Source organism: Malaya genurostris, chromosome 2 (assembly GCF_030247185.1).
Source record: "Malaya genurostris strain Urasoe2022 chromosome 2, Malgen_1.1, whole genome shotgun sequence".
Classification (NCBI taxonomy): Eukaryota; Metazoa; Arthropoda; class Insecta; order Diptera; family Culicidae; genus Malaya; species Malaya genurostris.
In genome coordinates this window covers 131182978-131197696 of record NC_080571.1, presented here as the reverse complement: position 1 = coordinate 131197696, position 14719 = coordinate 131182978, and the positions used below count along the sequence as shown (strand labels likewise).

Below are 14719 nucleotides of genomic sequence, written 5' to 3'. Positions count from 1 at the left end.
TCGAGTGGTTCACAAAAGCATGCTTCAGTGTTTATGTCACACCTCGGTATCGTTTTTCCAATCAAGCGTTTGGCATTTACGTTGCCTATTCATATGAGAAGAGTGATGCAATTCTAAAAAAATACCCCTTCTTAGTCCACTTAGTGGAATTTTCATAGATCTTGAAAAATCACCATAGGGGAGGGGAGAGTTGTTACATGAAATTTCCGAAATCGAAAAAAAATTTGATGCCAAAAGGCTTAGAATTGCATGAAACGTCGAGATTTAGTGTCATCTCGAAAAAAAAAATTTTTTTTAAATCGACTTTTTGGGACTTGGGATAATATCAAAATTTTGCTAAGTCCCAGAAACCAGAAAGTTGATTTAAAAAATTTTTTTTTCTGAGATGACACTAAATCCCGACGTTTCATGCAGTTTTGAGACTTTTGGCATCAAAATTTTTTTTTCGATTGTGAAAATTTCATGTACTCCCCCCTATGGTGCTTTTTCAAGATCGAACTGAGTCGAATGGTATATAACACTATGAGTCTCCGAGGCTACGTTCGAAAGTCGGTTTTTCCAGCAATTCTTATACCTTTCTATAGAGAAAGGAAAAAAGATCAGTTCTAAAAATTGAAAAACAAAATGGCGGCTTGGCGGCATTGCCGCGAAAGTGCTGCATTTTGACGGCCGTAAATTCAGCTCCAGCAATTTTTCGATCTTGAGCAAAAAACAAAAAATACGTACGTAGGGTTTTTGAATTATTTGATTTTCTGTAAAATGGCAGCCCTTTGCAAATAAATTAAAATAAAACCGCATTTTTTCGTCACAAAATTGTTCATAAAAAAATTCACAATTTTCAAAAGCCCCTACGTACCTCTATCTAGCTAACTATCGGGAATATCCTGTAAACTTTTTGAATCGATTGGTCAAGATTTACTTGACTTATGTTTCCGGTCAGCTCGAAAAACGTGGTTCTGAGATAAACGCGTTTGAAGTCGTTTAAAAGTCGGAGTCTCGCGATAAAACTCGAAATTAGGACGTCTAGATTTTTTTCCAGCTTTTCATCTTTTGGAATATTATCGTCCTTAAATCGTCTCAGTTTTCTATGATAAACTTATGCGGTGATAAAACAACGTGTTTTGTATAGAAGAGATATGTCATAATATAAATTGTGCATGAGAAAAAATGAGAAAACCCTGTTTTAATCCACCTAGCTTTTATCGTATTGCTCATACCATCATAAATATTACCGTAGACATCTAAAAAATATTTAATTGAATATAAACTGGAAAGTTTGTTCTGACGTAAACTAGCATAATCAATAATACAAAACATTCTGTAGCTTCGGAACCTAGAGTAGTATCCGCAACAAATTAAGGGATTCCGTACGAAACTGTAAGACTTTCCATTTAAATTTACATTTGAGAAAATCGGTTCAGCCATCTTGGGGGAAAGTGAGATCCTTTTTGCAATTTTTGTTCACTATTTCCGTATGACCAACAAAACTATAACCTACAAATTGGAACAGTTTTAAGGCTAGTTGAAAAGATTTTTTTTATCTTTTGCTTACCGCTTTAAGTGATATTATTAAATCTCACACTTAACCCGGTTATTTCAGCACTGGCAGTTGGGTCCAGGTGAAATTCAGGCCGGGTTGGCGGTTCAATGCATAGGACGCTGGTCTTACAAGCCAGTTGTCGTATGTTCGAGCCCCGACCTGGAAGGATTCTTAGTGTCAGTAGGATCCATAGTACTAGCCATGCAATGATTCTGTACACTAAAAATCGACTGCGAAGTCTGTTGAAACAGAGAGGCCAAATTCCACAAAAGCAATGTAATGCCAGGACATTGCTTGGAGGGGGGGAGGTTTTTGGAATGTGTTGTCCAATATTTTCAATGAGCGCATTTTTGAAATACTCAATTATATTACTGCTTTGCCCTATCTCCTGAAAAATCTCCACAATAAACGTTTACATTCTATAGGAAAACGTGAATTTGTTGATGTAAAAGCTTCTTCTTGTCAATTCGGAAATAAGTGATGCAGGAAATCATTTCTGTTGTGATCAGCAAAAGTGTATGGAGGAGCGAGTAAATTAGCGAAATTAATAAATTTTACCTAATAGGAGTAAAAAAGAAAAAGATGCCTTCAAACGGTTAACCTTAAGTTATGCACTGACAATTTGTTCAGTAGTTTGATTTTCTAGCATTCACAGAGAGAAAAGATGAAACTTACACGACATGTAAACCGATAGTACTATGAAATAGACATCAGTTGAAACGAAAATCTAATTTAAAACCATGATTGATGTAAAATTACATTAAAATTCATTTAGTTTTTCATTAAACAAGACTGTATATTTACAAACCGCTTCGTTTTGTAATGTAAATTTCCATTCAATTGCCTGCTTCAAATATGTGCATGAAAATAAATGTAAAATCACAAAATATTTTTATCTGTGTTGATAACAGTATATCAAAGAATTTCTCTTATCTGATTCTGAGGCAGTTTATTCAATTGTACTCCATTTGAAAAAGGGCGGGAGATCAACGATTTCAGAAGTCATGTCTTATCCTGATCATATGTGATTTTCCTCCACCAACATCAAAGCTTATCGAATCATCCAATGATTGAACTTACATAAATCAAGAATCATTTTAGCTCAAAATCACTACCCATTGTGTGACGGAAGATCAGTTGCTTCTGTGAGAATTTGTGACAAAGGGGGGATGGGGAGTCAAAAATCGTCAAAAAAGCGTGACGTCTTTTATGGACAGCCTCTTAACTTGACATAACTGTTTACAAATTGAAAAGGTTATGTTAGTTTATACACTAAGAAAATTTCTTACTTTGCTCAAGATTGAAAAAAAATTTCTTCGCAGAATCTCCTAGTGATATTTATAAAAATATAAGTTATATGAGAAAGGCATCATTATACCACTAGATGAATTAAAAAAGGTTTTCCCTTCTTTTTTGTCGCCGACACTGATTCAAGATTTTTGTTTTTGTTTATTTTGTTGCCTATGAGGGTTCACATCAGCATCATACATCTACTTCACGATATCAGCTAATATGTGACGATTATGATATTTTACCTTTCGCTATACAAAAATAAATAGAATTAATGAAAAAAACGACTTTCGATCCGAAATCCGGAGATTCGTAGTGTTATATACCATTCGACTAGGCTCGACAAGATTGGAAAATGTCTATGTGTGTGCACCTTGCGAAAACTTTTCTCTCCGTTCAATTTTTCCTGAAATGCCTGAGCCAATTTCAACAAGCTTAGCGTCGTTTGCAAGCTATTACTGAGTCATTGATCAAGTGCGAAGATCAACTCGCTGTCACATTCGGTTCCAAAGATATAACGTAACCGATAAAACTCGTTGTTTTTTACCGCTCGAATTTCTCAGAGATAACAGAACCGAGTTTGACAAACTTGAGCTCATTTGGTAGCTATTATGAAGCCATTTCTTTGGTTCAAAGATCAAATGGCTGTCACTTCTGGCTACGGACATGTAATGGTATAAGTGATGGCAGTTGGGTCCAGTCATTTGTTTTTTCGACTAATTGGGACAATGAACGATTATCTCGCTTCTGACCACAGATAGAACCATAATCTCTTCAGTAAATTTTTAGTTCTGGTGTAGATTTATAATTTACGATCATTTGATGCAGAATTACTCCTGTGACTCAATATTATGAAGATTTAGTTAGACGATTTCTATGGCAAAGTGTATCAAAGTTCAAAGAAATATTAGATGATTGATAAAATACATCTTATAGTATCTAGCGTTAGTGAGTATATGAAGTTCTAAGCATTTATAACTAGGAATGAGAATTATTTGGAAGAGTGTCTTCGACAGTTTATGGACTACTTAGGAATAGACAAATTAAACATATATTTTCTTGGTGGCTCCTATAAGCCACTAAAGTATTATTAAGAATTAACTCTAGGTTCTGAGATCTGAGACATTCAATATTCGATGTTCGAACTTCGTAAACATTTTTTCCATACTGTTGGATATAAAGTTATGTGTATTTTCAGAACGGGTTTGGCGAGTTGATTGTTTTCGCCATCCAGGTCCCCGATTTCTGGATGCACTGAAAATAATGGTCTAAGAGCTTTGGAATGAACTTCGCGAAAAAATTAAAAAAAAATCGTTTTTTCGCGGTTATGGTTGCGGTCAACTGCCACTCGGCAGGATGTTAAAGCATTTTTATAAAAGGACACAAAGTATTGAAGGAATTATTCGGCCATTGATTTTAATATTTTCATTTTTGAGTTTCACAAAACTTTTGCCTTAAAAGTTTTTCTTAAAACGAACAGCAAAATGATAACATAATGTGATATTAATTGAAAATTTGATGAGACGATGTCTTATTAGGATTTCAATCTGATGTTGCTATCATAATCGGATTTCAATTTTTTCTCATTTTAATGTTAGACTTTACTCGGGAAGACATGTTGAAATTTTATTTTTAATAATTGTTTTATAATTCAATTTTAAAGATCAACGCCAATGAATATTTAAACAGAGATAATCATGACCCTGTACATTTTTTCAATAACTGTATATAATTTAACAATGTGTAAGTAATTATTTGTACTAAAACGTTATTGGAAGAATTTTTACCAACTTCCATTTTTATAGCATAGTATATTGCACTGTAGAAACTAACATAACTGTGTTTTAGCTAGTAACAAATCATGCTCATCTTACTCACCTCTACGATTTATAGTTAGATTTTCTTTTACGGCATGGTTACTATATAAAAATCCATATTTTATCATATTTAGATGAATGTAATGAAAACGAATTTTCCTGTGATGGAATTTGTATAAATAAAGAATCTTACTGTAATGGCATACCAGATTGCGATGATGGTACGGATGAAAATAACTGTATCATATGTCAGGCCGGAGCATTTCAGTAAGTTTCCAAATCAACTTTTCGATAGTCTTTCGCTAAAGTAATGTTTCTCTTTATTTTTTTCATTTGCGCACTTTACCTGCCCCGCACTCGTTACTTTGTATATAATAGTTGCAAAAGTAGAGAATGTATACCTCCGGGTTCCCGTTGTGATGGAGTTATGGACTGTAACGATAACAGTGACGAATTAGATTGTAGTAAGTTTACACAGATATCTTATAATCGATTCTGATATTAGAGTAGTGCAACTTTCGTAATATAGAAGTTGAGTGTAAGATGCTTCTGATACTAATGTAGCTAGATAATATGTATTATGGCACTAATTAAGTATTGTTTTGTTTTATGCTTTGACATCCAATTTGGTTTGTATACGCCATGAAATTTTGCTTAAAATCAATACTGATTCGCTGGAAACTGTTCAAAACAAAAAAAAACTGCACTAACCATCAACACTCATGGTCACTCCGCTTCGAAAAATAGACACAAACTCATCCAACAGCATAAATGGCTCATGCAACAGTGATCAGTGGCAGTGCGACAATGGCATATGTATAAATAACGAGTTCCGCTGCGACGATCATGTTGACTGTTCCGATAGATCAGACGAAATAAATTGCTTCTTCGGTGAGTATTATTTATTCGGCTTGCGTTCAACCACCATGTTTATAAGCGTAATACAGCTTTATGCATCCAACAAAATCTAATTTGAATATGATATTTTGTTTGTATTTGGTCGACTAAGATCAACGTATGTAGAACATAAAAACTGATCTAACAAAATAGAAACCATTTTTTTCCAAACAGATCCACGTTGCACAGTCGATCAATTTATCTGCTCGGATGGAGCTTGCATCGACGGAGATCGTCGTTGCGATAACATCCCCGATTGCACCGATGGCAGCGATGAAAGATCCTGTGATTATCCATCACATAATGTAATAATCAGTTCAGTAAAAATGTCTATCAATATTTAAATACATCCATATAATTGTAGAAAGATCGATGTACCCAATATGAATGTCTAGATGGAACTTGCATAGATCTTTCAAAGCGATGCGATGGTGTTCGAAATTGTCGAGATGGATCAGATGAAATCAACTGCCGTAAGTATTCGAAACTTTTATTATCAAGCTAAATTATCAACCAATGAAGTGATACTATTCTTTTCGCTACAAAAACACCACTGTTAATGCAGCTGAAACGTATCAACACCAATGCGTAGAGAAATAGCTGACCTGATGTCACGTCAAAATGCACATACACTTTATTCGTGATTCTCACTGTTCTCTTCACACTTTATTATACTTACCACGTGTATTGTAGGTTCATGCAATGAAACTGAGTTTGCTTGTCTAGATGGCTACCTCTGCATAGACGCTGCTTTAAGATGTGATAGTTATTACGACTGCAAAGATTTCTCCGACGAACAAAATTGTTTCGGTTAAGATTCACTTCACTATTTTCCATCATTTGTTGTTTATATACTTTTTTATTGTTCCGACTATACGAAAATAGAGCATGGAACCCAATAGTTATAGTTTATCAATGCACATATCAAAATTTATTGTTATATTTCAAAAATGCTAACATCCCAGAGAACCAGAACAATAGATTCACGGTTTTTCGAGTAAACTTTCTAAAGTTTCTTCTATCGCAGCCGATCTTCAGGATAATTTCATGACTATTGTTATGATCCAACTTACGCTAAGAATCGTCTAAGGCCAAAATAAACGAAAAAATGAAATTTGCATAGCACTTATATCTTATGTGCTACATAATATTTGTTTATGGTACAAGATTTCGTTTTTTTTTGAAAATGAAAAAGGACCTAGAATTGAGATACTATAACTACACCCATAAAAATCCATTACCAGCACCATGATTAAGAAATTATGAAAATCTTGAAACACATCTTCTCATGAGATCATATCCATTATTAATGATATTGTAATCATAGACTTCCCATATTTCTTATTAAAGAAGATTAATACAAAACATAAGGGAAATCATCACACAGCAAAATGAAAAAAATAATAATATATTCTCAACGAATCGTTACAAGCATATGAAGTCAAATGTACTGTTAGAATAATTTATATGATAGAATAGAACAATATTGAATATAATCTATAGTTCCATTTGAATATTCTATTAAATTCTATTAATTAATCATTTATCAAGCATACGTCTCCACATAACTCGGTTCATGGCTGCTCGTCGCCAACCACTCAAGGCACGGATGCTTCTGAGATCACCCTCCACTTGATCAATCCACCTTGCTCGCTGAGCTCCTCTTCTGCTTGTACCAGTCGGATTAGATTCAAGAACCATTTTCACTGGGCTGTCGTCCGACATCCTTATGACATGCCCAGCCCATCGTAGACGTCCGATTTTAGCTGTCCGTATGATAGGTGGTTCTCCTAGCAGCTGTTGCAATTCGTGATTCATACGCCGTCTCCACGTTCCGTCTTCCATCTGCACTCCGCCATAGATGGTCCTCAGTACCTTTTTTTCGAAAACACTGAGGGCGCGTTGGTCCTCACCAACATAGTCCAGGTCTCGTGGCCATAGAGAACAACCGGTCTAATGAGCGTTTTGTAGATGGTCAATTTCGTGCGGTGGCGTACTTTTCTCGATCGGAGGGTTTTACTGAGTCCAAAGTACGCACGATTCCCTGCCAAAATACGTCTATGAATTTCTCTGCTGGTGTCATTATTGTCGGTCGCCAGTGAGCCCAAATACACGAACTCGTCAACCAGATCGATATCGTCACAGTTTATCAATATTCGTGGTGAGTGGCGTAGTGTTTCTTCTCTAGAGCCTCTTCCTCTCATGTATTTTCTTTTCGACGCATTTATGGCCAGTCCGATACGCCTAGCTTCTGCTTTCAGTCCGATGTAGATTTCCGTCATCTTCTCAAGGTTACGTGTCACAATATCAATATCGTCAGCGAAGCCAAAAAGTTGTACGGACTTTCGGAAGATCGTGCCACTCGTGTCGATCCTCGCTCATCGAATCACACTTTCCAGGGCAATATTAAACAAGATACAAGAAAGTCCATCACCTTGCCGTAGCCCTCTCCGAGATTCGAAGGGACTCGAGAGCGTCCCAGATACTCGGACGTAGCACATCACTCTATCCATCGTTGCATTGGTCAATCGCGTCAGTTTATCCGGAAAACCGTATTCGTGCATTATCTGCCACAGCTGTTCTCGATCGATTGTGTCGTATGCCGCTTTGAAGTCAATGAATAGTCAATGTCAACGTTGTATTCACGACACTTCTGGAGTACTTGTCTTTGTCGCGAATATGTGATCCGTAGTGTTACGGGCTCCAGTAAATCCCGCTTGGTACGGCAATACGAACTCCTTAGCTATTGGTGATAGACGACGGCAAAGGAGAGTACCTTGTAGGCGGTGTTCAGCCACGTGATTGCGCAGCAATTGCCTTTTTTGTAGACGGGACATACCACTCCATCCATCCATTCCATCCATTCTTGCCGATCTCCTCACTTATCTCCGACAGATCAGGGGCTGGGAATCTGTCGTCGGCTGAACCTGCATCCAGATTGATTCCTGTACCGTTCTCTGTATCTTGTGCTTCGCCATTCAGATGCTCGTCATAGTACTGCTTCCACCTGTCGATCACCTCACGTTCGTTCGTGAGAAGGTTATCACTGGTATCTCTGCACATTTCGGCCTGTGGCGTGTAGCCTCTACGTGAGCGGTTCACTTTCTCATAGAACTTCCGTGTGTCATTAGCGTGGTACAGCTGTTCCATCGCTTCGCGATCTTGGTCTTCCTGGTGGCGCTTTTTCTTCCGGAAAACCGTGTTCTGTATGTTCCGCGCTTATCTGTATCGTTCCTTGTTCGCTTTAGTGCGGTGTTGCAGCATCATCGCCCTTGCTGCATTCTTCTCTTCGACCAACTGCTGACATTCGCCGTCAAACCAATAATTTCCTCGATTCGATAACCTCGTACCTAGAACGGTTGCAGAAGTGCTACTCACGGCGGATCTTATGTTCCTCCAACCGTCTTCAAGAGTCGCCGCGCCAAGCTACTCTTCCGTTTGTAGCACTAGCTCCAGTTGTTGCGCGTATTCATCTGCAGTACGAATGCTACGTAGCTGCTCGAGATTGAGTGCCGGCGTTCCTGTGCGACGAGTATTGTGCACCGTAGATAGTTTTGAGCGCATACAAACCGCGACAAGGTAGTGGTCAGAATCAATATTGGCACTGCAGTAAGTGCGGACATTGATGACGTCGAAGAAGAATCGCCCGTCGATGAAAACGTGGTCGTACGGGTAGCAATTCAGATTTACAATTCTGATAGCTAACCTGAAGAGTTCAGTTAAATAATTTTGAATCATTTTGATCAAATTAATAGGAAACTGGAAATCAGACATTTTTGCTATTAAACCTTTGTGAAAAACACTGTCGAATGCTTTTTCTATGTCTAGAAGAGCAACTCCAGTGGATAACCCAGAAGATTTATTTGCTTCTATCATGTTCGGTACTGTTACAAGTTGATGAGTAGTTGAATGTTCATGACGAAATCCAAACTGCTCTGGTAAAAAAATTGAATTCTCATTTATATGAGACATCATTCTCAACAAGCTATTTTTTTCAAAAAGTTTACTAATTGAAGAAAGTAGGCTAATTGGTCGATAACATGATGTTTCTGCTGGATTTTTATCAGGTTCGAGGATAGGAATTACTTTAGCGTTTTTCCATCTTTTTGGGAAGTAAGCTAATGAAAAACACTTGTTGAAAATTTTAACCAAGTGTCTCAAGGCAACATCGGGAAGATTTTTAATAAGAATATTATAGATTCCATCAATACCAGGAGCCTTCATGTTGTTAAGTTTCCTAATAACTGACTTAATTTCATCAAAATTCGTCTCAATAATGTCATCTTGTAATAACACTTGAGTTAAAATATGATCATATTTCAGTGAGACTTCATTTTCAATAGGACTCACAACGTTTAAATTAAAATTGTGAACACTCTCGAACTGCTGAGCAAGTTTTTAAGTTTTTTCGTAATTTGTAACAAGTATTTGATTTCCTTCCTTGAAACCAGGAATTGGTTTCTGAGGTTTATAAGAGACTTAGAAAGTTTCCAGAAGGGTTTAGAATATGATTTAATTTGTTCCACTTCTTTAGAGAAATTTTCATTTTGCGAAAGAGTAAATCTATGTTGAACTTTTTTTTGTAAATCCTAAACTATGTTTTTCATAGCAGGATCACGAGAACGTTGATACAGTCGTTGACGAACATTCTTCAACCAAATGTGCAGTTGAAGATTGTCATCGATGATAGGAGAAATTAATTTAGTTTGAGCTTTGGGAACTGAAAGATTTCTAGCTTCGATAATGTAATGATTCAAATTATCAATTGCTGTGTCGATATCCGCAAAATTTTCTAAAATAGTTTCATGATCCACATGATTTTCAATGTGAGATCTGTAATCCAACTAATTAGCTCTATGGTAATTGAAAATAGAACTAATTGGATTAATTATAGCTTCGTTGGAAAGTCTGAATGTTACAGGAAGATGATCTGAGTCAAAGTTAGCATGTGTAATCGGTTCACTACAAATGTGACTTTGATCTGTTAGAACCAGATCAATTGTAGAGCGGTTTTTCACGGAAGAGAAACAAGTCGGATTACTGGGATGAAGAACTGTGAAGTAACCAACTGAGAGTTGATTATGGAGTATTTTATCATTACTGTTATTTTGCCTACAATTCCACTGGACATGTTTAGCATTTAAGTCTCCTATTACGAAAACTTTCGGTCGATTTCTTGTGAGTTTTTGCAAATCGCCTATAAAGAAATTTAATTGTTCGCCGGTGCATTTGAATGACAAATATGCTCTAGCGATGAAATAAATTCCATGAATGGTTTCGATTTCGATTCCCAAGCTTTCAATAACTTTAATATTGAAAGAAGATGAAATTCGATGTTTAATTTGTCGTTGGGCAAAAATGGCAACTCCACCACCCAAGTAGCAGGTTAAGTTGCTGTCCTGTATTTATCTACTGATTGTGCAATTTATCATTTAGTTTATATCACTATTCTAGTAACTGTTGTGTTATGGAAAAAGCGCAATTTTTCTGTGTTGTGCAACATACTTTCAAGTTCATCGGTTATCACGAGCATTTATTCACAACGAATGTGCAATTGATACAAAAACTCATGTGTCGATCCCATCAAAAAGGCAGTAATAAAAAACAATTGTGAAACTCGTGAGAACTACTACATAATAAAAACAAGAAATGGAATGACGTTTACCAAAACATGCAAACTTAATTTCTAATGAATAAGTTTCACATTTGATTTTCAATACAACTGCTCTTAACACAAACATGGATCTTGTTAAATAATCTGCACATGAAAAATTATAATGCTCTATATTGTAGAATTGATCTTTTGTGTTTTTGTAAATGAAAAATCGACAACGAACTGCATTTCATTCGTAACCGAATGTTCGAAGTGAGCACACGCGTTTTTTTTAACAATCGACATCGGTAAGACGAAGGTGCCTATCACAGCAGAGGCTGTAGTATAGGCATTAAATAAAAGTGATAAAAAGTAGCATCCCCGCAAGTGAGTTCTGTCTGTGCACCGGTTTTGTATCGGTATCAACAGTAGACGCTATTGTGCTATCCTCGGGCAGCAGTTATTTCTATTGTTTGCTACCCGCATCGCAGCAGCCAAATCCTGAGTCAAGGTCACGCTGAAGCACAACGAAGGAGTGAAGGAGCAACTCACCTAACAGCTTACCGTGACATACTGTTAAGTATTTTCTCAAACTTTTTCTTTCAACTTTTACTATTCATATATTTTCTTTTCATTTTATTTCTTTCTTTTTCATTTCAAGTGTGGGAGACTTCTTTACTCCCGCACTTTAAATATGAATATTGATGACAGTGGGGGTGTCTCGGAGGAGGGCGAAGCTGAACGAATGAACGAAGAACATTTAGAGGCTGAGTTTGCTTCCGAGATGCCATCTACCCCTCCTATACCATCTCCCCCTCCGATACCATCTCCCTCTCCGATGCCATCTCCCTCTCCGATGCCTCCATCTCCCTCTAAGATATTGCCTGCCCGCCAAAAAGTTTACCAAGACGATGGCTCGGGGGGTCCGTGGGTGGTATACTTCCGGCCCAAATTAAAGTCTCTCAGAGTTTTAAATATTGCTCGGGACCTGGAAAAACATTACTCGGCAATAAAAACAATAGATAAGGTTTCGCCAAACAAGTTACGTGTTGTTGTGTCCGACCTGAAGCAAGCAAACGCGATTGCTACCAGCGAGTTGTTCACGAAGGAGTACCGCGTGTACGTCCCGTCTCATGTGGTGGAGATCGACGGTGTGGTCCGTGACGAAAGTCTGACAATCGAAGATCTGATGAAGGACGGGGTAGGCCGTTTCAAAAACCCCGACCTTCATCCAGTGAAAATTTTGGAGTGCAAGCAATTGCACTCCAAATCGATAGATGGTAAATTTTACCAATCGGACTCATTTCGCGTGACTTTTGCCGGATCTGCACTTCCAAATTATTTGGTAGTGAGTGGAGTTCGTCTACCTGTTCGGCTGTATGTACCGCGGGTAATGCATTGTACAAGCTGCAAACAGTTAGGTCATACGGCAACCTATTGTTGCAACAAACTGCGATGCGGCAAATGCGGAGAGGCCCATGAGGACGATCTCTGCAGAAGAGCAGTGGAAAAGTGTTGCTACTGCGGGGAGAATCCTCATGATCTTTCGGTGTGCCCTACGTACATACAGCGTGCGGAGAAATTGAAGCGATCCGTGAAAGAACGTTCCAAACGTTCTTATGCGGAAATCTTAAAAAGAACCACTCCATCGACCCCTGAGAACCCGTTTGCAATCTTGCCAGTTGAAGAGGATACCTCTGACGACCCAGGCGAAGGACCTTCCTACACACAGGTTGAAGGAAGCAGGAAAAGACAAAATCTGGCTTCTCCCAAGCTTCCTCGTAAAGGCCTCAGACTGTCCTCTTCGTCACAAAAGAACCAAACGGAAACAAAAAGTGCTGACTCAAAACCGAAGCAAACACCTCCTGGGTTCAAAAAACTTAGGGATGATAAGGAGTACCCAGCACTTCCTGGGGCATCAAAAAACCCGAATGACCCCAAAGCACAACCAGAAAATCCAACAAACGCTGGATTATTGAAATTTTCTGATATCGTGGACTGGATATTAACAGCCTTCAATATTACTGATCCTCTGAAAAGCTTCCTAACTGCTCTACTGCCAACAGTAAGGACATTTTTAAAACAGTTGACTGAACAATGGCCCCTCCTTGCAGCGATCGTATCTTTTGATGGATAATTTACCACTGAGAATCGAAGATATGATCATTGTGCTTCAGTGGAATTGCAGAAGTATCATCCCAAAACTTGATTCTTTCAAACACTTAATACATACTCATAATTGCGATGTATTCTCCTTGAGTGAAACTTGGCTTACTTCTAACATCAACCTCGACTTCCATAATTTTAACATAATCCGCCTGGACCGAGAAGACTCTTATGGAGGGGTACTTTTAGGGATTAAAAAGTGCTATTCATTTTATCGTATTAACCTCCCCTCGACACCGGGAATTGAAGTTGTCGCTTGCCAAATTAATATTAAAGGCAAAGATCTATGTATAGCTTCTATCTACATTCCTCCCAGAGTCTCGATAGGGCATCGTCGGCTTGCAGACATCATAGAACTTCTTCCTTCACCGCGGCTGGTTTTAGGGGACTTTAACTCGCATGGTACAGGATGGGGCTGCTTATATGATGATAATCGTTCTTCGTTAATCCAAGATCTGTGTGACAACTTCAATTTGACAATTCTAAACACGGGAGAAATGACACGGAACCCTAGACCGCCAGCACAACCAAGTGCGCTGGATTTATCCCTTTGCTCGACTTCGCTACAGTTAGATTGCAAGTGGAAGGTAATCTGTGATCCTCACGGTAGCGATCACTTGCCGATCATAGTTTCTATCACCAACCGTGGAAGACCATCGGAAACAATCAATGTTTCGTACGATTTCACACGAAACATTGATTGGAAACGTTACGCGAGCTCGATATCTGAGAAACTAGAAACATCACAGGAGCTTCCTCCGGAGGAAGAGTATACATTTTTGGCTGGCTTGATTCTTGACACCGCAATTCAAGCTCAGACGAAACGAGTACCTAGCGCGCAAACTAGTATGCGTTCTCCCAACCCATGGTGGGACAAAGAGTGCTCAGAGCTGAAAACGAAAAAAGCTTCAGCCTTCATCTCGTTTAGAAAGAACGGAACTCCAGATAATTATCGGAAATACGCGGCGTTAGAATTTCAAATGAAAAGTCTTATTAAAGCTAAGAAACGCGGTTACTGGCGAAGGTTTGTTGACGGATTAACGAGAGAAACAGCAATAAGCACTCTTTGGAATACGGCCCGTCGCATGCGCAATCGAAATCACGCGAACGAAAGCGAGGAATATTCTAACCGCTGGATATTTGATTTCGCTAAGAAAGTATGTCCTGATTCTGTTCCGGAACAGAAGATATCCCGCGTCGCGACATTGAATACAAACGAAACACCGTTTTCGATGGTAGAGTTCTCACTTGCGCTCTTGTCGTGTAACAATAGAGCCCCGGGGTTAGACAGAATTAAATTCAACTTGTTGAAAAATCTGCCCGACTCTGCCAAAAGGCGCTTGTTGAATTTATTCAACAAGTTCCTCGAGGGTAATATTGTCCCACACGAATGGAGAGAAGTGAGAGTTATTACTA

General features: G+C 38.2%; 1 protein-coding gene across 4 annotated transcripts in view; it reads left to right on the top strand.

Annotated features, from left to right (window-relative positions):
• LOC131431038 (basement membrane-specific heparan sulfate proteoglycan core protein) overlaps nt 1-14719 on the top strand; it is a 746275-nt gene that overhangs the window by 507479 nt on the left and 224077 nt on the right. For all 4 annotated transcript variants that reach the window (XM_058596469.1, XM_058596470.1, XM_058596473.1 and 1 more), the window contains 6 exons: nt 4782-4914; nt 5026-5111; nt 5395-5538; nt 5719-5849; nt 5909-6017; nt 6238-6354. In XM_058596469.1, the coding sequence (XP_058452452.1) occupies nt 4782-4914; nt 5026-5111; nt 5395-5538; nt 5719-5849; nt 5909-6017; nt 6238-6354 (720 nt within the window). The remainder of the gene's footprint in view (nt 1-4781; nt 4915-5025; nt 5112-5394; nt 5539-5718; nt 5850-5908; nt 6018-6237; nt 6355-14719) is intronic.